Genomic DNA, 21,922 nt, shown 5'->3' with positions numbered 1-21,922 from the left:
CAGCTTGCAAGGAGTATGGGCCTGCGCCCAGCCCCTTCAGCTGTGTGACAGCTAGCATAGGCACTGGTGTCTCAGCCCGGGCTTCACTGAGACCCCACATGGCATTACCAAAACAGACAAGTTTATTCCTCTCACACGTGGGGTGCTGCACAGAGCACCCGTATGCACAAGCCTGCCCTTGCAGTTCATAGGTGGCAAATCTGTCCCTCGGTGTCCCTGGCTACAGGCAAGCCAGAAGCAGCACAGCTCCTTCCCTCTGCTAGGTGCAGAGGAGAGGGCAGTGGGCCAGGAAGGGGCCACAGGGGAGGTGCTGCCTGCAGGTCCCCATTCTCCAGCCTTAGTGCTCCAGGCAGTACCAGGCTCTGAGGGAAGCTGGGTCCGCGGCATTGACAGGGTGGTCCTGGTTAGATTGTCAGTAAGCACAGGGAGGGGACGCAGGGTGCTCACCTGCCTGGGCTCCCCACCAGGAACCTGCGGAGACAGAGACTGCCATCAGCCACGTCTTAAACACCCTGACTGTCCTGCAGCTCCAGCCACACACTCACCATTCCCCTCGTGCTGCTACTGCCTCCTTCCGCACCAACCTCTTCTTGTCATCCAAAGGCTTAGCCAGCGCCCGGATAACTCGAGCCTTGTACGGGAGCAGCTAGAGGACAACTACTGCTCTCAGCAAGAGCCCTCCAGGGTGCTGGCTGCCCCAGCCACTGCTGGGACCCACTTGCACAAAGAAGAGCAGGAAGCAGGAACACTTACCACTGTTGTGGGCAGGCTGGTGAGTGCATGGGCACAACGCAGGGCAGCAATGCGAACAGCCTGAAAGAGACAGGATTGAAGGATGGAAGGGGCTGGGACACAGGAGAGGGGTGGGCGTTGCAGACAGGGTTGTACGCACCATGGTGGGGCTGGAGGTGAGGCTGAGGAACTTGGTGACCAGTGTGTCGATGTGCAGGCTCATGATCTGGGGGGCTTCAAGCAGCAGCGGCTGGAGGCAGCTCAGGGTGGAGAGCTGTACTACGCGGGTCTGAGCAGGACAAGGCCTCAAGCAGGAGGGAAAGCAGCTGTGGGTGGAGAGAACATGGGAAATGTGAGTAACCCTGCTGTGCAGGCTGCACTGCCGCAGTCCCCCTGCTGAAGCCGGCTCTTACCGTGGGCAGTTCTGTCACCAGCACGGGTTTGGGAAGGTGGTTGAGCACATGGGATAGACTCTTCAGGTAATTGGCCTTTACATCTATGGCAGGCAGAGATGGTCACAAGTAGCAGGGGGAAGGAGGGGATGCTGGCTCAGATCCCCAGGGTAAGGGGGCACTGGGTGGTGAAGCCAGGCTGGGGCCCACTGCTCACCGGCGCCAGCCCCATGGAAGCCTTGCACCAGCTTGGGCACGTTGTCGGTGAAGAAGCGCTGGCGGAACATGATGCGCACGTCGGCGTGGCAGCCCTTGTGCAGCACGTCTGGGGACTCAGCCATGAGCAGGGAGAAGCCATCGGCTGCAGTGGGGCCCAGCTCTGTGTCACTCAGCAGGCCCAGCAGCTGCGAGGAAGAGAGCGTTGAAAAAGGGAGCCGTGGCAACTTGGGCTGCTGACCAGAGGCAGGGGGAACAGGAAGGCTCCTCCAGGAGTGCCCAGCCTTGCTCTTGCCTACCTTGTCTGTCAGATGGGAGCTCAGGGGGTGATAGCGCAGCACCAGGGCTTTGGTCACCTGTGCAGGCAGAGCAGAGTCAGCATCATGCAGCTAGGGCACCCTGGGGCTCTCCCCTCCTACCCACAGACAAGCCTTACCCAGAGCAGCAGGGTGAGTGCCTGCGTTCGGTGAGGCCCTTCCGCAAGGCCAGGCTCCATCCTGTTCACTGCAAGCTGCAGGATCTCATCCAGCTGCTGACCTGAGGACGCAGAAGGTGGAGGGTCGAGCCATTTCCCTGCCAGCCCTGTGCAAGGACCCCCACAATCTGCCTGCTCCCTTACCCGCTGGGTGCTTGTTCACCAGCCCTGCAAAGCACTTGGAAGCTGCGGTGGCCGTGAAGGGACAGTTGCAGGAGCAACTCAGTGCCAGCAGTTCCCGGAGCAACCGTTCCTGCTGAGGAATTACCACCTAAGAGAGACAGGGGGTGTGTTCATACTAGGTCCACAGCTGCTCCCTTTCTCTGCCCATGGAGCTCTCTATGGATCTGGACAGGATGGTGCTCAGCCAGGGCCCTTCCTACCCTTCTCCTCACCAACTTACGTTGCGGGGTAAGGAACAGACAAAGGCCATGAGGAGGGAAACTAGGCGTCTCTGTGGCTCCAAGCACTCCCCATCCTGTGTGGGAAGAACAGCACCCACGTCACCACGATCCCTGCTGGCAGCTTGTGCCAACATCCTGTCCTTGCCCCATAAAAACACCCCACACACCTCGAAGGGCTGGAAGGAACAAGGAAAACTGTTTTGGGGCAGAAAGGAGACCTCTCCATCCAGGAAAAGGGGCACCACATGAGACACACTCTGGGCAGCCAGCCTAAGAGAAAGGAGACATCGCAATGTGCTGCTCTGGGAGTGCCACCAGAGAACTCCTGAGCACGTCCTCTGTGCAGCAGCAGAGAGGCACGCAGCCTGCCCTTCCCCCCGACACGGTGTCCGGCATCCCACACCAGCACTACTCACTCAGGGCTAAGGTGAGTGGTGGCAGCGCTGATAACAGGGACCATGGCAGTCAGCACCTCCTCCTCCAGCAGCGCCTTGCTTACCAGTGGGTGGCTGCTCTCTGCAGACAACAGGTGGAAAGGATGGAGCCCACTGGCACTGCCCACAGGCAGGCACAGCCCCGTGACCCACGTTGGTCATGGGGCACTGCTGCTCTGCCTCCGGCCAGGGGCCCGCAGTGCCGCCGTTTGCCGTTGGATGGCGGCAGCAGCACTCTTTGCAGGACCGGGGAGCCCAGCGCGCCGCCGCCGCTCCCTCTCTCGCTCGAGCCGCACGCTTACCTTGTGTGGCAGCCTGCACGGCCATAGCCAGCAGACACGGCACCACCGCCCGGTGGTAGTACCAGCAGCCCTCCGCGTCCTGCTGGCACTGCAGGGCCACGCGGTGCAGGCTCCGGCACGCTGAGATCACGTTTTGGGCATTCCCGGCCTCGCTCCCTGCAGGGCGCATTCAGCATCGCGTCAAACAGCCGCTGCGCCCACCCCCATTTCCAGGCCGGCACCTTAGGGCAGCCATCAGGTTATGGCCCCGTCTACAGGACACAGTGGGGTCGGCAGCACAGCCCTCCCCTCCTCGTCTCCCGCAGAGCGGTGCTGCACTGAGCCGCCTGCCGCGTTACCTTTCTGCACCTTCCGGAGGTGCTGCAGCAGCACAGGGACGGTTTCCCTCACAATGCTGGTGTGTGTGGACACGGCTGCCAAGGCCTGCAGGCAGCGCTGCCGCAAGGAGCGGAGATCCCGGGAGCCCTCCTCCTCCTCCTCCCGCTCTGTAGAGGAAATGCAGCTCAGAGGGGTGTTGGGTTGGCCCCCAGCCCCCCTGCACTGCTCAGGCTGGAGCGTAGCAGCACAAGAAGACCGGCCCAAGCCAAGTCCAAGGCACCCTGTCCTGTCTGGGACTGGGCAGTCTCTGCTGTGCAGGCTGCTTGTGATCCCCACACACAGCCTTCCGTGTGCGAGCAACACAGCACATGTGCTAGGAATTCCTCAATGAGGAGAACGATATGGCACAGTCTCTCTGTTTCACCCCAATAGCAGAAGTTAATCCCTTTGCAAGGCTGTCAGCCCTACCTGACTGCAGCTCCTCCCCGAGCCTGGGCACCATGCGCCCAGAGAAAACTTCTGGGTAGACAGGGGCCAGAGATCCAGCTGCTTCCATCGCTGCTTCACTGCCAGGAGGGAAGAGAGCAGGAGAGGTGGTGTAAGCAATGCAAACTCTGGGCTGTTTGTGCACCAGCTGCAACGACCTGGGCCAGAACGTACCACCAGAAACCCATTTCTCAGGATTCTGCCTTTTTCACCCTATAGGCAGTAGAGTCCCTTGCTTTGACAGAGCCAGACTTTCTGATTCCAGAAACCACCTGGCTTATCCCTTTGCTTCTACACCCACGTGATCTTTACACAGTTCCATTGCCTCCACCCAGACTAAGCCAGTCTCTGTAGCAGAGCCAGGTCTTGTTCCTCTTCCCAAAGTGACCGGAGCGGTGTCAGCCCAGCACTCACCTGCTCTGGGAATCTTCCTCATGCAGAGCGAGCCGGACAAGATGATCCACAACCAGCTCCAGGTCAGAGGGAGACAGGAAGCCTGGAACAAGAGCCACAGAGGAATCATACCCTTGGCCAAAGGCAAAGATCCCAGTGTTCCGGCCAGCATCCTTCCCCGTTCTTGTCCACGCTATTAGCAATGCAGCAGCACACCAACTCCAAAGATACAAGGTGCCCAGCACAAACAGGCAAGATAAATCAGACGTTCCTGGAGCTCAGACACTAAATTAGAAGTGCTGCCACTCCTCCTGTGCATCCACATGCAGCACAGGCAGCTGCCCACAGCTCCCAGAGAAGGGCAACACCTCCCCTCTGCCTTCCCAGACACCAACCTTGCAGAGAGCCCAGGACAGTCAGCGCCCTGATTCCGACCAGCTGGAGCTGCACATTGGGGTCTGTGAGTGCTGAGAACACCACGGAGCAAATCGTCTCTTGGAGCGACAGCAGAGCACTCTCATCTGGAGAAAGCAGCATGGAGTCACTGCCTGCATCTCACTGTCACAGCACAGCCACCACCACAGCACCGGACAGACACTTTCTGATGCTCTGCCATTTCACATCCAATCACACAAAATCCTGGGGCAGGCTACACATGCAGCCACCCAAGTCAAGGAGTTCTTCTTCTCTGTCAGCATAAGGGAAGGCAATGCAGTGCCAGAAGCTTCCAGGGTCACGCTTAAGGGAGTGTGGGTTCCTCCAGAAAGACCAGCAAGCCTCACCTTCTTCTACACGTCCCCACTTCTGTTGCAACTCCAGGAAACCCAGCAGCATTTCCAAGATTGTCCTTCTCTGGCTGCTCTGCAGGGATACAAAGGTGTAACCCAGCTCTCTGTCACTCATCTCAGCCCAACACCACAAGGCCAGGCGTTTAAACAGGGGTGCCCACCAACAGCCAGGGAAGGACACCCACTTTGACTGATGCCCCCTTCCTCTCACCAAGCTGGACAGAGTCACAGAGTGCACTCAGCCCTGCTGCCTGTGACTGTTAAGCCCAGGGTGCCTCTCACCTGTGAATGCTTGTTGTACTGCTCCAGCAGCAGGGGAAGGATGCTGTGGGTGAGACGGTGGTAAGTGCGGAGGGAGGCACTTGCTGCTGCCTGCAGGAGTTTGGCACTTGGCCACACCAGCTTCATGTCAGGTTCACACAGATGGTGCCTGCAATCTGAGATAGGCTGGGCATTAGCCACACCAGCAGAACTGCCTCTGCCTCACGTGCAGGGCATGGCTGATATCTGGACTGGGACGTGCTGCTGGGACACAGCTCTGAGCTGCAGTGCAGCCTCCCAGGCAGAGCTGCTGCTCTCAGCTCCAGGCACACAGCAAAGCTTTGGACATCCCACTGCAAAGAGGGAAGCAACTCCATTCAGTTTGTATTTCCTACTGTACCCTCTCCTCCTCCCTCCTACGGCTGATACTCTTTCAGAGAAGCCAACTCTAGCTGTGAAAGCCAGAAATAGAAGAAACAGGCTTCAAGGAGAACATGAGGGCAGATCACTCCTTTGGCTAGGAGGATGCTTGCAGGTCTGGCAGTGCCAACAGGCCACTCTGCTCAGGGATGGGCAGGTCTCCCCGGCAGCTACCTTGTAGAATGCTGCTAAGGAAGGAGTCCAGCAGGTCCTCGGCATCTGAGCTGAGCACAGAACGGGAGAGACAAGCAGAAAGGGCGTGCAATGCAGAGAGGCATTCTGCCTCGACCTTCTCACTCGCTGTCTGGAACACCTGCAAGAGATGCCATGGGGTAAGCTAAGCTCAGTGCTGATTCCAGCCACAGGCTTCATGCTCCCAACATGGGCTGATGGGACTAAGGCTCCAGTATCACTTCCTGCGTGCTTTGAACAAGCACACCCAACAAGCCCCCCAGACGCACTGGCAGGGTTAGCCTGCCCCCCCAACCCCACTTTTCATTTGGGCTGTCCAAGGCCACAGGTGGGGGCTGGTGGGAGATGCGGGGCTTTACTGGTTTGGCTGTGAACTCCTGCTCAGGAGGAGTCCAGCTGTGCTGGAACACTTGTCAGGGACTCTGCAGTACTCACCTCCCTGCGCAGGGATGACCAGAGGCTAGGGAGGAATTCCTGTAGCTCCTTTTGCCCATAGATGGCACAGCAAGCAGTCTGTAAAAAGGAGCCAGGAGAAAAATAACTAACTAAATAAAAATCAGTGCCAGTGGAACAGAGAGCAGGGGTGCTGCCCACCCTGGCAGGCTCAAGCTGGACTGCATGAAGCATGCAAAGAAGAGAGGAAAGAGTGATGCAGGCCTAAATAGGATCCTGGGAATTGTAAACCAGGCTTGGCAAGGGAGAGTCTTTGGCTGCCAGATACAGGAGAGGAGCTTGGAGGTGGTTGGCTGCTACTGGCACTGCCCAGCTGTGGGCTGAAGGGAGTGGTGGATCCCTCCTTACCAGAGTCTGCAGGGAGTCAAGCTTGGCACTTTGCAGGTCTGAATCCATCTTCTCGATGAGCAGAGGGAGCAGGAACTGCAGAAAGAGATGGTTAAGACTCATCCCGCTCTTTGTACCACTTTATCCATGGCCCTGCAGGGCTGCAAGCTTCAGCCTTTGCCAGGAGAGGCAGAGGTAGAGAAAAACATGCAACAGGCAGCACCCTCCACATGTCCAGCCCCAGGGATAGGCGGGACACAAGGAGTACCAGGACACAGGGGTGCCCTTGCACAGACTCCTGGTCCCAGTTGTTTACTTCCTGCAGAGCTGCACTAGTTGCAGAGTTGCAGTATTATGAAATGCAGCCTGTGCTCAAGAACCCAAATTGCTACCTACCTCAGCAAACTGTGGTGTGGAGGCCAGTACAGCACGGAGGCTAAGGATCAGATCTTCTCTCTGGATGCCGTGTGGGTCGTTGGGGGGCTGGAGGAGAAGTACAGAGAGCAGGTCACGAAACATCCCAGATCAGCCATCAGCTGAGGCTGCATCATCTCATATCCAGCAAGGCAACAGCAACGTCCATCTCTACAGCCAGTCTGGCATCAGCCTGGATACTACAGCTAACAGCACAACAGTACCCAGGCTAAGACTCTTGCCCACCCACCCTCTCCTTCCATTCCCTGAAGGGAACATGAGACCCTGAGAAAACACCAGAAAGAACAGGCTATAGCATGCAGCAGACTCACTCACTGGAGTAAAATCAATAGGGAAGTAGCAGGATGTCACTTCAAACAGCTCCTCCACAAAGGGACCTGCAAGTAGAAAATGAAGAGGGTGATCAGGGATGCTGAGCAAGAGGGACACAGCTGCCAAGCCTAACATCTGTGACAGGCTGGCTCTACAGCTCCTGAGTCACATCAGACACAACTTGGTCTGCTTGTACCCCAAGGGCCATCCCTCCAACAGCTCCAAAAAAACAAGAGCAACACATCCCCCACTCAGCTCTGCACAGCAGACATAGGCTCACCCAGGGCATAGTTCTTGACAATGAGATCACGCACAATCTGGAAGGCCACCATCAGGTTGCGGGGATCTTTCTCCCCATCCATCACCTGGATGAAGCCGAAAGTGAAGTCGGCACCCAGGCCTTTCAGCTCTGCAGAAAGAAGGTGTAGGAAAACCAAGTTCACCGACACTGCATGAAATCAGCCCATTTCCCCAGCCCCACAACCCCTTCCAGCTTTGTCCAGGCAGTGCCACAGAGCGCTCTGAGCAGGAGAAAGCAAGCCATTCTCCTAGCCCTAACAACCCCACCGTGGTTCTGGCATCTGCGCCCTCACCTTCCTCCCTGCTGGCCATGAAGTTGGTGATGATGCTGTAGACTGTGTAGCGGTCCTGCTGCAGCAGGGACTGGAAGGAGGAGCAGAGGAATCAAAACAAGCCTCCATACATGGCAGCATTGCTACCCCACCACCCAGGAGTACGCACATGCCCTTGAGAAGCAGGCAGGGCCCCTCAGCAGCTCCACTGCTGCTTTCTGGCACGTAGATCCCATTTACCACGCGGAGGGTGTGCAATTGCACCTGAACATGACTGACTGCCTTCATAGCTGAATGAATACACTGTTACAATCACACCTGGGCCACATGTGCTGCCCAAGGCCTTCCAGAATAAACAGTCTTAAGATGGAGCAGAATTTGGGAACTAGGGCCACTAAACAGTCTGGAGAACAGAGCAAAGGAAATAATCTTCCTAAGGCTGACAGAAGAGAGGACAAGGGCCAAATGGGAACCTCATCTGTCTTCTGTCTCTTGCTCTGCAGTGAGCCACGCTGGCTCTGAGTTCTGCAGGAACACTGCATTGCTGCTGAAGGATACGCTACGCTGCACTGGTGCAGAATGCTGGCAGACCTTCCCCAGAGACAGAGAATATGAAACAGAGATAGGAGGATGAAAAATCCCATTGCTTACCTGCACGTGCACCTCCTGGAAGATGGCTTTGAGCACAGAGACTGCTAGCCCTGGGGCCAGCACTTCACACAGGCTCTGGAAATAGGAAGAGAAAAGCAATAGGAAGAATGAATGCACAGCAGGCACCTGCAGGATCCTCTCCTACCCCGGGGGGAGTCTGTTACCCTCACAGACGGGGTAGGAAAACCACCTGTCATCAGTGCTGTCCCAAAGGGTAGCCAGAGAATCCTTGCCCCAGAACAGCAGAAAGTCATGGCAGCCTCTACTCCCCTGCAGGAGGCACAGCAGGAGCACGAGGCAGGGCAGTGCCACAGAGCTGTAAGCCCAGCTGGGCTCTGCTCCACAAGCTGCTCCAAGCCATTTTCCTCCCAGCATCACCCTGCAACCATCCTCACACTGCAAGCCAGGGGAGCGTGAGCTCACCAGTGCACGGAGACCCTGGAGCACAGAAGGGATCACGAGGTGATGATCTTGCAGCCGGTTCTCATAAAACAGGACGAGATGCAGCACTGTCAGAAACAGACAGCAATATTCGTTAGCCCCTGGAGTCACAGCTGCATGTTGAACAGCGAGAATGCACCATTCCCCACTGTGAGAGGAACTGACACCGTTGGGTGCACCCACCTGGCTCTCACACCTTCCCCCTCCCCCTGTGGAGCAACCCACTGAGTCTGACCGCAGCGAGGCAGCACCCACTGCTGGAGCTCAGCTGCTGGGGCTGCCTGCGAGGCATTCGCCCTGGCCAGTCCAGACACGTGAGTGCAGACACAGGCAGGGAAGCGGCAGATGCCTGCTTGGCCAATGCTGCAGGATGTTGTGGGGTGGAGCAGGAGCCCTGGCTCCCCCGCGCTCAGCTCCACAACACGTTCCCGGCCCCTGAGTCACGGCCACGGGCGCCTGCACAGCCCAGCCTGGGGAGCGGCAGCAGGAAGCAGACTGGAAGAGCCGGCTGGCAGCATCCTGCACCCACAGCTGCTGCAGAAACTCACTCCCCGGGAGGCAGCCTGACGCAGCGCTTGAGAAATGGACTGCGTGAGGAGAGCCACGAAGGGAGATGGGCTGGCTGGGATGGCTCTCCTCCTGGGGACTGACTCTGCCCGCCCTACTCCAGAGCTGCCAATGACTCGGCTGTAAACCCAGCTCACTCCCCTGACTCCGCCAGGCCTCACGGCAAACCTCTCCACCTCTGTTTGTTCCTCTAGAGCCACCCCATCCCCATCACACCTGACTCCAGCTACACCAGTAGCTCTGTGCACAGTCCTACACAGCTGCTCTCAGCCCTGCCCAGTACCAGACCAAGACTTACACCATCAACATCAAGCCAAGCACTTGTTGCTTCCCCCCTTCCTTTTCATCATCTCACCCATCAGCTACTTCCCCCTGGGTCTTGCCATCCTGCTGGCACAGGTTCAGCAACCTACCAGCAAAGCCCCTACCTCAAGTCATTCTGGAAGTACTTGCTGGGTTTCCTTGCCAACCAGTTGCTTAAAGGCATATAACAGAGCCAAACCTTCTCCTTGCTTACATGTACAGGGAATATTCCTCTCTCACCCCAACGCTCTTCTCCACTCTCATCCTTACACTGATCTCCCCTCCACCCCAGGCCACAGGGATCCCCCAGACTTAACCTAGGCAGGCCTCAGGGCTGCGGCATGACTCGCTTTGTGAGTGATGGTTTTCCTGCAGTGAATCACCGCCCAAGGATTCTGACATTCAGATGTGTCCCCGAGGCTTCCCACGCAGAGCTGAGCATGCCTGGGTGCACAACACCCACACATTGCCAGGGGCACCAGCTGCAGCACCCGGCCCTGGCACATTCAGGGAGTAGCCTCAATTGTGTTGTGAGGGTGGCAAACAGGCTGCAATGTGGGGCCCTACATCCTTCCTGGACTTTGACTCTCGAGAGACATGTACAAAGTTACCATGGTGCTAAATCAATTCCTTTGCCAAACGCAGGTTAGACTCTTTCAGGGCACAGGTTGGCCCCCAGCCCGCACACAATCACTCCAGAACGCACAGCAGCCCTTACCTTCCTTCTCCTGGAGCAAGGAGTGACACTCAAGCAGCACTTGTGACAGCAGTTGGATGCCTCGCCCTCGCGTCCGGGGATCGGTGTTTTCCAGGCAGAACCTAGCCCACACAGGGTAAAAACCTGAGGTCTGATGTGAACAAGAATACCCAAGCGGGAAGTGCACCCCAAGCAAACACATTATAAGCATGAAATAGAGCTGCTCTCCAGGCAGGGGGACAGTAGCACAGCGCTGCCTGACTGGCACACAGGGTAGGAGATGAGTCCTGCTCCCCTGACCATGCTGCTCACAAAAGACACAGCAGAGGCAAGAGGCCTCTTCTCACGTCAGACCAGGGAAACTGCTCTTGCACCATGCTCTGCAACCAAGTCAGGCCCTCAAGATCACAGGAGATGAAAAAGGGCAAAGCCTCCTACGAGGAGACAAAGCTGGAAAGAAATGAGGTTCCCCAAGTCCCAGCCCATGACAGCTCAGAGACAAAGTAAAAGCCGAGCAGCAGTCCACTCATGACACAGAGCAGTGCAACTGTGTGGTCAGGCAGCTCCTGCTAGGGAGTCTCAGCTGCAATGTGCTCTGCTGCTCGCTGCATGCCACAACGCCTCTCCTCACTCCCAGGAGAGACTTATGGGCCCCTCCTGCCCTTCCCTTTCCTGGAGGGCTCCCGTGCCCTGGGAGGGCAACGTGCAGTGATCAGACAACACATTTGTGGTGTGTCTGTGTGCCCAGTGATGCTGAAGGCAGTTTGCATGGGACGAGCTGTCAGCATGCACACTTTTCCTTCTCGTTGTCCTCTGTTATGGGAAGCTCCCCCACAATACCCTTACATGATATATAACGTGTTCACAGCTTTCCTTACCCCAGGGCTTCCACAAGCTGCAGAATAGTCCAGCTTCCATCTTTCAGTCCTGGAGAAAAGAGATAAAGACAGTAAACCAAAGAGACTCCCAGACTGTCACTGAGGCAGAGGGCAGTTCCCCCAATGCTCCCTGGGGGACAAAAGAAATCACACTCTTAACAAGGCAGTGGTTGAACCAAACAGCCCAGACATTAACAAGCACTCAGCTTCCATCACCTCTGCACCAAGCAACACCTGCACAAGCTCCCTCCAAGGCAGAGAGCACAGAGAACTATGGTTCTGTGGTCAGAGTACGACACAATGCTGGGACTGCTGGAGTGCATTTGCAGCTCTGACTCAGACACCCTGGCCAGGTTGCTTCAGTCACCTCCTGCAACTGAACTGGGGGAAGAGTCACTCCCCAGGAGGCTTTGGTGAGGATCTGCTGCATCCTACAAAAGCCACGGCAGAAGGGCCCCTACCCCCACAGCCAGTGTGACACCCACCCATTAAAACAGCTCTGTGTGCCTTTGGTCCCCAGGATTCACCATCTTTGCCCAGGAGCATTCACCTCTCTGCCCTGCTGAGGGCTCGCCTACACAGTTGGTGGGGCACCCACCTATCGGAAAGCCCAAAGGTTTCACCTGGGACTGTCCCAGGCCTTGCCTCAGCCAGCGTATCCTGCTGTTGCCAGCATTTACTGGCTCTTCCTAAAGCAGTTAATTCCAGTATTAGGTTGTGCTGTTTGTTGGAGAGAGGTCTCTGGGAATGGAAGAAGGGATGACCACATTTTCTGTTAGCAAGCAGCCCTGGCTCCAAAGACAACGCTTCCAGTCCCACTTGGCACAGAGGGGAGAAAGACAGGAGGCATGGCAAGGAGAGCTTTGAGGAAGAAGGAGAGTCCAGCCGGCTGCAGGATGGCCACAGGCTGAAGAAGAGGTGCCTCGAGTGAGACTGTGAGCTGCTGGCAAAGCCTCTTGCAGGAAAGCAGAAGCGTGGTAGCAACCAGGCACTGTGCTTGGGCACAAAGCAGAGTGCTCCTTCGCACCCAGGATCCCACCACCTTATTCCAGAGCACAGCTCCTGCAAGCCTGCGAGTCTGACCTCTGCCACGGTGCAGGTCAGAGACACGCCAGTCCCACAGCTGAGCACTCAGTTGCTCTACATTTTCAAAGCCTGAATGCAGTATTTAGACAAAGGCACTGGTGACCTCACCGACAGGAAAGAGCTGAAGAGTGAAGATCTGGCCACAACCAGCCACCCATGTTCTTGTGGCTACGAACCCCCTCCCTGTTCTCCAGCAAGCTTGCTCTGGCCTAAGAGGTCTGCTTGATTTCACTGTGCATGAGGGAACCACACGAGCCCAGCAGCACGTAGAGCAGCAGCAGCACACAGCGCAGCTGAAGTGCGAGCTCAGCTCCAGCAGGACCAGTTGCTGTGCACCTTGCATCCCAGTGTGCCCCCTTTACTGGAAGGGCTGCCCATCTCTGGGGGCGTTCCTACAGCGTGAGGCTAAACAGAAGCCATTTACCCTTCGTTGTATTCTCACTTGAAATCCATCAGCCTTCCCTGACACCTCCCCTTCACGTGCCATCCTTCCATATATCATTTCCATATACTTTCCACTCCTTACGTCTCCCCAGCCCCCTTACAACGTGAGTGCAGTCATCCCCAGTGGGCACGATGGATTTCTCTAACAGCGTCATCCCTCTCTCCCCATGTTTCAGTAACAAACCCAGCCTCCTCTGGCACACGCTGACCTACGCAGCCCAACCTGCCTGCGACAGCACCACGGCTCTTCTCTTTGCAGGTCTCTGAAGAGACAAAGCTTTCTCCGGGCACTTCTGTAACGTGACCACAGGTGACAACAGCAGCTGTAAGGTTATCTTTCCCTGCCTCCATCTGCTCCCTCAAATGCTTTCCAAAACGTGCCAAAGCCGCTGGCCGGGAACAGAACACACCACCTGATCCTCACAAACCCACTTTCCAGAAGCTCCAAACTCCCCAACACAACAAAGCTGCCAAACGGCCGCTCCAAGCAGACATCGCCCACGGGAACGGAGCGCCTCCAGTCCTGCCAGGGAAGGGGAAATCACGCAGGAGCTGTCACAGCACGGGCCGCAGACCCGAGGGCTGCAGCAGCCAAGCACAGCTGCCGTCTCCCGGAGCACGCGGGACACACCGGGGCCGCCTCACCACCGGCAGCGCCTCCGGCTGTGCCCACGCCCCCGGCGTCACGGCTTGCGGCCCCGCGCTGCCATCAGCTCACACGTCCCCATGCCCTAAACGGACGCGGAGCCGTCCCCATCCCGTGCTCTGCGTCAGCCTTCCTAAATCCCAACCCGCTCCACAGCCCTACAACAACACCCTCGCTCCCCAAAAGCCCACATCTACGCGGCACCCGCTCACCCCACCCCACCTTGGCTGCCGCCCCGCAGCCGTTAACCCTCCTACGTCCCTCCTCACCCCCATCCCGTGCCCCAGCCCACACCTCGTGCCATCAACACGGGGCGCCGTACCCCCGAGCCACGTGGCTCAGCGGCCCCCGCAACGCGGCCCCGCGGCCCCACGCCCTGACGCCCTGCCCCGCCCGCGCCCAACCCCGCAGCCTCGCCCAGGCCCCGCCCGGTACCTGCCGCCAGCTCCGCGGCGCGGCCGTCCTGCTGCCCGCTCACGAAGTCTCGCACGGAAGCCGCGAGCGCCTCAGCGCCCTCCGCCATGACCGCCCCGCTCCCAGGGCAGCGACCGGCGCCGCTCCCGCCGTGCGCACGCGCAGCCCCGAGCGCCCACGGCACATGCGCGCGGCCTCGGCGCCCCTTCCTCACCTCGTTCCCCCCCCCGAGGCCCCAGGGAGAGGCGGCACCCCGGGGGGCGGGGCCAGAGCCGGGGTACGGCGGCGCGGGAGGGACAGAAGTGCCGGGAGGAGCGGACGCGCGCACGTGGGCGGCGCTCCCCGCGGAGCGGCAGCGGGGAGCGGCGGACGCGACGGGGCGGTCACATGCGCACCTGGGGAGGCGGGGCGCGGCGAGGGCCGGCTTTGGCGGCGGGGCGGCTCGGGCGTTCGGAGTCGGGCGGTGCGGTCGCGCGACGCCGGGGCCCGCGGTCGAGTGCGGTGTGGAGCCGGGCCGGCCCCATGCCGAGCCGCCCGCGCCGCCGCCGCCGTCGGTGAGCCCCCGCCATGGGCGGCTGCGTGGGGCGGCAGCGCCGGGAGCGGCCCTCCGCCGGGAGCCCCCCGCAAGAGAGCAGGTGAGCGGCGCGGGGGATCGTGGGGCTCCCGGGCGGGGAGCTGTCCGCCCGGCTCCGGGAGGTGTTTCAGTCCTCAGCGGCGCTCAGCCGCCGCCGCGCTCCGCTGCCGCCCGGTTCCCAGGGTCAGCCCCGGGGCGCTCCGCCTCTCCGCTTCGCCGGGGATTCCCCCGCTCCTTCCCCGTGCGCCCCGTCGGGGCCGCGCCGTGCCGGGCTCCCGGGGCGAGCTGCGCGCATCCCCGGCGCGACACCGGAGTGCCCGTGCCGGGATTCGCTGATCGTGCCTCGCCAGCCCGTCGTGTCCCCGGAGCGTCCCTATGGTGTCCCTGATGCGTCCCCACCACCGCACGCTTGGACCGGTCAGGTGGGGGCAGCGCTCCCGCTGTCGCAATTCGCCCCGTTGCGCCCCGGCGTTCCCCAGTGGGCCCCGCCAAGCGCCGGGCGGGCGGCACGGTGAGTCACGCCCTGCCCGCTGCACCCACACGGGGAGGAGCAGGAAGCACCGTGAGCCGGGACCCCCACGGCAAGGGGCTCTCGTGGGAGAGGTTTTCCCGCAGGACAGTGTCTGCTGCTGTGAGGAAGCCCATGGGTACCGGCTGGCACGGAGCAGGCAGTGCTGCAGGATGCTCCCGGGTACCCGGAGGAGGGCTCGGATCCGGGTGCATGGTGCCGCTTGCTGTCCCCGTGTCTCCTCTGGCGCTCCTTTCCCTAGGAGTGCAACCTGAGGTTGGGGGCTCTGAGCTGCTGCAGCTCCCGGGTAGTGTTCAGGGACTCCCAGGGGGTGACCCTGTGGGGTGCAGAGTGCTGGAAGTTGTCTATGTGGGAGCAGCCCTGCAGCGAGCTGAGCTGTGCTAGAGCAGGTGAGCCATGTTGGGCGGGCTGCCTTCAGGTCCCATTGGCTTGAGCGAGAGCACAGCTGGGCACCTCCTGACCCCCGGTGCCCCCTGAGGGCGTGGGGTTGCACAACGGGCTGGGAATAGAGCAACACAAGATGATTAGAGGCTGGGTCCAGGCTGGGTGGCAGCAATAAATAGAAGAGGCTTAGCTCCTGCCTACCTGGGCAGGGCTGCTAGTGGCTGTGGGGTGGCAGTGGGGCCACAGCCTGTCCATGCTCCTGCAGACTGGGTTCCCTGCCACACTGTCGGCTTGGGTGCCTGTCTGCAGCCCCTGGATCCTGCTTCCTTGCTGAGCGCCAGCACTCTTCCCTTTCCTGGAAGTGGAACTGGGGGATGGTGCCGGCTGGGAGCTGTGCTGTCTGGCTGAGTCTGTCCCTAACTCTGAGGGACCTCCTTTCCTGGCAGTGCTATCTGCTGTGCCATCCTGTGCCTGCTCCTGGCTGCCGCACGGGGCCACGGGCACAGCCACCTCTCAGGCAATGAAGGTGACAGCACCAGGATGGAGCTGTGGGACAGAAGACCTCCATCACCCTCTAGTCCCCACGTGTCCTTGTCTGGCTGATGCTGTGGAGAGAACGTGCTGGAGTGTCCTGCTCTCACTGGGACAGGAGAGAGCCACTGTTCCCCAGCCACTGTCCCTCTGCATCTTGTGGTGGCCTAAAGATGGAGTGGTGGCCCACTTGCTGCAGCCATGATGCTGGTGGCTCCCTCCTCTGTGATCCTCACCACGTCCTTCAGGCTGGTGGTGTCCACTGTGCCCAGGGCAGGTGCTGTCTCTGACCTTGCTCTGCTCTGCCACGCTGCAAATCCCTCCTGCCCAGCACCGTGACTGCTGAATCGGCAGTGCTGGCTGCAGCCAGCTGCCCTCACTGCTTGGGGATGTGGTGTAGGCAGGATGCTGCCTGCCCGACCCTGCTTGGCTGCTCAGCTCCCAGCCCTCAGGGTGGCTACGTTCTGTGCCCTGGGCCGTGTGTCACATCCAGCCCCAGGAAATGCCTTTTGGAGGATGTGACAGCCTGGAGCTGGCAGCAGTGGCTGTCCCCAGCAGTGGTGGCTGTCCCCAGTGGTGGCTGCACGTGCAGGCAGGTGGCACCCCCTGCCCAGCAGGTTGTGGCAGCGCTCAGCATCCTTCATGCCCCGTCGGACTGCACTCACTCTGTGCCTCTGCAGGCATGGTGCTGGCTGGCTGCCCCACAGAAAGCAGCGGCAGGAAGGAGCTGTTGACACTCTGTCCCCAGCCCAGCTGGGAGTGACAACAGCTCCTTCCTACCCCACGCTTCCGGCCCTGCTGTGAGGCCGGTGGCACGGGGCCATTCCCACGGGGCTGGGGCCTGCTGTGGGTGTTTCACAGCTTGGTTACGCAGGTGTCCCCTGCCGCAGCAGGGTGCTGCCAGCCCAGGGACAAGCTTTCCCTGCCACTTGGCGTGGCATTCGACTGCAGTTGCCATGCAGGAGGCTGCTCACAGTGCTGTGGGGCTGCTGCGGGGTCAATGGGGCTTGGTGTGGCACAGTGCTGTGACCTCCCGCAGCACTGCCCGGGGGTGAGCAGAGGAAGAAGTCATGCCCCCCTCCTCGCTGGGGCTGCGGCTCAGCCCCTGTAATCCCTTTCCCTCTCTGCCGCACCAGCTTATTTCCTGGCTAATTCCCCAAGCTATAAATACTGCTCCGCCTCAAAGGGCCCTGGGCCCTGCAGCCACCCCAGGCTGCCCCTGGCTCCCCATCCCCATAGCACGTAGGGGAAACCCCTGCACCCTACTGGGATGCTGCTGCATTTCCCATGGCTGTACTGGGAGCTGTCCCATGGACACTGCTGTGCATGGCATGGGGAAACCCCAATAGCCCATGGGTCCTTTGCTGTATTGGTAAATGGGAGACCCCCCCGTTTGAGCCTCCCTCTGCCCCCCCAGGCCGCAATGAGCCCCTGAAGAAGGAGCGTCCCAAGTGGAAGAGCGACTACCCCATGACGGACGGGCAGCTGCGCAGCAAGCGGGACGAGTTCTGGGACACGGCGCCCGCCTTCGAGGGCCGCAAGGAGATCTGGGATGCCCTGAAGGCTGCAGCCTACGCCGTGGAGGCCAATGACCACAGCCTGGCCCAGGCCATCCTGGATGGAGCCAGCATCACCCTGCCCCACGGTGAGGGGTGGTGGCGGGGGGGATGCGGGAGTGGGGGTCCCCATTTGGGGGTGCCCTGCAAGACTCCATCGCTCACCCCGCTGTCCGCAGGGTCGCTGACGGAGTGCTACGACGAGCTGGGCAACCGCTACCAGCTGCCCGTGTACTGCCTGGCACCGCCCGTCAATCTGATCCTGGAGCGGGGCGAGGAGGAGGCGGCCGAGCCGGCCGAGCCGCCCCCCAACGCCCGCCGTGAGTTCGCCCTCAAGGTGCGCCTGTCCACCGGCAAGGACCTGCGGCTCAGCGCCAGCATGGCCGACACCATCGGGCAGCTGAAGAAGCAGCTGCAGGCGCAGGAGGGCATCGACCTGGCCTGGCAGCGATGGTTCTTCTCTGGCAAGCTGCTCACCGACCGCACGCGGCTGCAGGAGACCAAGATCCAGAAGGATTTCGTGGTGCAAGTCATCGTCAACCAGCCACTGCCACCCAGGAACTGAGCGCCGCTGGGGAGCGGGGAGGCCCCTTCCCATACCGAGGCCCGGCGGCACCTCGGGGATGTCCTGTGCCGTGTCCCAGCCCTGCTGGGGTCATCGGGTCCCCTCCCCAGGGCTGTGGGCTGGGGATGTGGGCACATTCGCTGTGGAAGGTGTGAGACCAAATGTGTGCTAGGGGAGCCTGCTGTGGGGCTGCCCCATGGGGACAGGCTGTGACCCGCCGGCCGGGCTCCTGCTGCCTCCGGCCCGGGGGCTGCAGTACCGGGCGGAGATGTCTCCCCTCTGTACATAGTCTGTGTATTTATCAATAAAGCCTTTTCATCCTTCCTCCCTTCTGGGGGCTGTCCCCTGGCCCACGTGCCCATCTGACATCCGTTCCAGCATCACCTGGCAGGGACAGCTGGACATGGGGGATGCCAGGGGTCTGAGCTCTGTTCCCTTTTACAGCCCTGGGTGTCACCGCTGCGCACCCCTCTCCCTCCCGTATCTGTGGCACTCATGGGATACAGCACCCGAGTGTGGCCCTGGGTCCTACACGTGCCCAGGAGTGTGACGTGTCCTCATCTGTCCCTCCTCTGCTTGATCCCAGGGGCTGGTGCCCAGTGCATTAACTGTCCCGGCACGAGGTGCGCTGGCCTCATCTTACAATAGGGAAAGCAAAGCTTGGAGTGGCTGAGCAATGTTCCTGGCACTGGGAACGACTGCGGTCTCTGTCTGCCGGCCCTGCTGCCTGTGTGCATGTGGTAAGGAGACCAGGTGGCCATGGGGCTGTTCTGGATGCTCCGGACCTGAGATCATCCTCCAAAGCAGCATAGAGCCACCGCGAGCATCCTGACTGCCCAGGGTGGGTGGCATGGACTCAGGAACCACAGGGCTACTGCATACCGTGGCACCGCTCCATCCCGGCTCTGGACCGGCTCTACAAGCCCTGCGTGCCCCACGTCCCTGTGCCCAGTATGGGGTCCCAGGCAGCCAGGTGGGGAGGGGGCATGGGTTGCTTTAAGAGCGTGCAGGAGGTGAGCTAGGGGCACCAGAAAGCAGCAGGGTGAGCTCATGGCAAAGCTGCCCCAGTCATGTGGAGCAGGCACAGCTGTTGGTGCCCTTGGGCAGTGGGACGGAGGGGCCGGAGGCATAAAGCCCCACCGCCAGCGGAGCTGCTGGGGCCAGGAACTCTGTGCCTGCAGTGAGGAGGAGAGGCTGTGTGCTGCGAGTGCACCCCAGTGGGGCTGAACACCGGGCAGGCATGGAACTGGACGGGGAAAAAGGCAAGGAGCTGGAGGTGGAACAGATCACGGAGCTGGATGTGGAAAAAGCGAAGGAGCTCATTGACCAGAAGCTGGCGGAGGAGGAAGAGGAAGAGAAGGTGGGTTCTTGACCATCCTTGGGGATCCTGCCATACTGGCAGATTCAGCCAGGAGGCTGAGGGCTACTGCTGGCATCATATTCCCAGCTGGAGGCACCCTGAAAGCTGGCTACTGAGCAGAGCAGGTGGGCAAGTGAGAGACCAGGGGCTGCCGGGCATCCCGGAGACATCAGCGGTGCCCAGGGCTGGACGCTGGGCTGCTTGGTCCCCACCTCGAGCTCTCCAGATCCCCCATGTCTCCACAGAGGCTGAAAGGTGATGGCCCACGGGAGCCACTGGCCGTGGAACGGATGAGCACGCCGGAGCTGGAGGAGGAGAAACGCCAAGGGCCCCGGAACCGCGGCATTGAGGCCATCAAGGTGAGGGCTCTGTGCAGGGGAGTGGGATGCAGGAGGGCTCCCAGCTGGGGACCGACAGAGTGCTGCATGTCCCCACAGGGCCAGGACCGGGTGCGGAGGAGCTCGGTGGACCTGCGGCGGGAGATCATTGACGTGGGGAGCATTCAGAGGCTCATTGAGCTTCGCAAGCAGCGCCGCAAGCGCCGGGAAGAGCGGGCAGCCACCCCAGAGCCCACCCCACCACCAGAGCCCGAGGAGATTGTATGTGCAGGGTGCGGGAAGGGGGCTGCAGCAGCTGGGGATCCCTCCTGGAGAAGCAGGACAGGGGACCCCTGCTGTAGCCATGCCCCAGCCCTGCCCTGTCCTGCCCCAGGAGGGTCCCGTGGAGCCGGAGGACTTCCTGCGAGCCGCCGTGCAGGGCAAGATCCGTGTCATTGAGAAGTTTCTGGCAGATGGTGGTCCCCCAGATACGTGTGATGAGGTAGTGCGGTGCTCCTGGGATGAGGCTGCTCTGGGCCAGGGGCATTAGAGCCAGCTGCCAACACCATACCTCGGCCCCTTCAGTTCCACCGTACAGCCCTGCACCGCTCCTCGCTGGAGGGACACATGGACATCCTGCAGAAGCTGCTGGACAGTGGGGCCACCGTTGACTTCAGGGACCGGGTGAGGCTGAGTCCCTTCCTACGCCTGAGCCACTGGGCACAGTATAGGGTGGGGGGCCCCTAAGCAGAGCTGGGCTGTCCCCAGCCCAGTAGAGACCATAAGCCAAGCTCTGCCAGCTCAGCCTGGAGACTGGCTGGGTGGTGGCCCTGCTGAGACACAGCTCTGTGTGCCCAGTTGGACAGTGCTGCTGTGCACTGGGCCTGCCGGGGAGGGCACCTGGATGCCGTGAAGCTGCTGCAGGACCGGGGTGCAGACCTCAACCTGAAGGACAAGGTGAGCCCGGGGATGGGGCAGCATCAGGGGCACGGGAAGGCCGCATGGATACAAGGCTGTCCATGTGCCGCGTTAGTGGGGAGGGGGTGCTGATCCATTCCAGTGTCTGCTCCTCCCACCCAGCTGCTCAGCACCCCCCTCCACGTGGCCACCCGCACTGGGCACCTCGATATTGTGGAGCACCTCATCCACTGCGGGGTGGACATCAACTCCCCAGACAGGGTGAGTGCAACACCCACGTGTTCACCGTCCCCGTGTTCCCTTGGGGATGCGGTGCACAGAGCCAGGCTGCTTCTCTTGCAGGAAGGCGACACAGCGCTGCACGACGCCACACGGCTCAGCCGCTACAAGATCATTAAAGTGCTGATCCTGCATGGGGCCGACATGATGGCCAGGAACCTGGTGAGTGGCGTGAGATGTGCTCGTGCTGTTGTCTGCCACCCTGTTCCCAACCTCTGCCCCCCTCACAGGCTGGTAAGACTCCGACGGACCTGGTGCAGCAGTGGCAGGTAGACACACGCCAGGCACTGGAGACCAAGGAACGGCCACAAGAGGAGACTGAGGTCCCAGCATGATGGCACTGGGCAGGGACCAGCACTGGGCTTGGCTCCAAGGAGCAAGATCCTGCTGAGGCTCATCCGTGTCAATAAAACCAGCAAAGAGGAGAGTTTGGCTCCAGTGGGGTGCACTGGGGCTGTGCCAGGGAGGTGGTGGGGCCAGTGGTTGTTGTGTCCTGCCTCATAACACAGTGGTGTGGTGACACCACGGGGCCACCATGAGCGGTTTAGTGGCAGGGCTCCCTGTGGTGAGACACCCCAGCACTGTGTGCAGTGCTTCACAATCCCATCTGGGCACACCCGTGGAGAAAAACACCAATGAGGGGTGTCCCTGAGCTGCGCTGTGCTGATACTGGGGTCAGCTGGGAAGCAGCAGCCATTCCCTTCCCAGGCAGCCAGGGTGTCCAGGCTGCTTGGTAGCTTCTCTCTCTTTCATTGCTTGAGCCACCTGGAGAGGACATGGCAGCCACCCTGCAGGATGTGTCACTTCTGCTGAGCACCGCGTCCAGTGCTCACTGCCCACAAATGCTCTCACTCGCCTGTGTTTACAGGA

General features: G+C 60.5%; 3 protein-coding genes across 5 annotated transcripts; 2 read left to right on the top strand and 1 right to left on the bottom strand.

The window, feature by feature from the left end:
• Window positions 1-104: 104 nt before the first annotated feature.
• Window positions 105-14,181, bottom strand: MMS19 (MMS19 homolog, cytosolic iron-sulfur assembly component). Its single transcript, XM_015288791.4, is given in 32 exon segments — window positions 105-471; window positions 546-646; window positions 754-813; window positions 893-1,018; window positions 1,020-1,058; window positions 1,146-1,228; window positions 1,342-1,528; window positions 1,640-1,696; window positions 1,777-1,877; window positions 1,960-2,086; window positions 2,219-2,293; window positions 2,387-2,489; window positions 2,636-2,735; window positions 2,956-3,111; window positions 3,294-3,440; window positions 3,742-3,839; window positions 4,174-4,255; window positions 4,548-4,673; window positions 4,935-5,013; window positions 5,223-5,377; window positions 5,796-5,934; window positions 6,249-6,326; window positions 6,615-6,689; window positions 6,990-7,076; window positions 7,344-7,405; window positions 7,621-7,749; window positions 7,934-8,003; window positions 8,564-8,638; window positions 8,987-9,072; window positions 10,593-10,693; window positions 11,450-11,498; window positions 14,061-14,181. Coding segments are annotated over 32 exon segments (3,069 nt in total). The 5' UTR covers window positions 14,149-14,181; the 3' UTR covers window positions 105-443.
• Window positions 14,182-14,461: 280 nt separating this feature from the next.
• On the top strand, window positions 14,462-18,502 carry UBTD1 (ubiquitin domain containing 1). Its single transcript, XM_015288795.3, is given in 4 exon segments — window positions 14,462-14,647; window positions 14,649-14,674; window positions 17,475-17,702; window positions 17,793-18,502. Coding segments are annotated over 4 exon segments (681 nt in total). The 5' UTR covers window positions 14,462-14,606; the 3' UTR covers window positions 18,179-18,502.
• An 832-nt stretch (window positions 18,503-19,334) lies between these two features.
• Window positions 19,335-21,477, top strand: ANKRD2 (ankyrin repeat domain 2). Of its 3 annotated transcripts, none has more exons than XM_421709.8 (9): window positions 19,335-19,538; window positions 19,784-19,897; window positions 19,976-20,137; window positions 20,250-20,357; window positions 20,441-20,539; window positions 20,714-20,812; window positions 20,936-21,034; window positions 21,116-21,214; window positions 21,283-21,477. In XM_421709.8, exons 1-9 carry the CDS (start codon window positions 19,419-19,421, stop codon window positions 21,385-21,387), a joined length of 1,005 nt encoding a protein of 334 aa, XP_421709.3. In that variant the 5' UTR covers window positions 19,335-19,418; the 3' UTR covers window positions 21,388-21,477. The 3 variants fall into 3 exon arrangements, with proteins under 3 accessions (XP_421709.3, XP_040558438.1, XP_040558439.1); XM_040702504.2 differs by having other exon boundaries at window positions 20,916-21,034; XM_040702505.2 differs by having other exon boundaries at window positions 19,335-19,663.
• Window positions 21,478-21,922: the final 445 nt, after the last annotated feature.

This window comes from Gallus gallus, chromosome 6, assembly GCF_016699485.2.
Source record: "Gallus gallus isolate bGalGal1 chromosome 6, bGalGal1.mat.broiler.GRCg7b, whole genome shotgun sequence".
Classification (NCBI taxonomy): domain Eukaryota; kingdom Metazoa; phylum Chordata; class Aves; order Galliformes; family Phasianidae; genus Gallus; species Gallus gallus.
Note: the sequence above shows the minus strand (reverse complement) of the source record. Positions and strands in the feature narration are given on the sequence as shown.

Coding starts and splice junctions, on each gene's coding strand:
- ANKRD2 (XM_421709.8), top strand. CDS start 19,419: ATGGAACTGGACGGGGAAAAAGGCAAGGAGCTGGAGGTGGAACAGATC. Junction 19,539..19,783: donor AGGAGGAAGAGGAAGAGAAG/GTGGGTTCTTGA, acceptor ATGTCTCCACAG/AGGCTGAAAGGTGATGGCCC. Junction 21,035..21,115: donor ACATCAACTCCCCAGACAGG/GTGAGTGCAACA, acceptor CTTCTCTTGCAG/GAAGGCGACACAGCGCTGCA.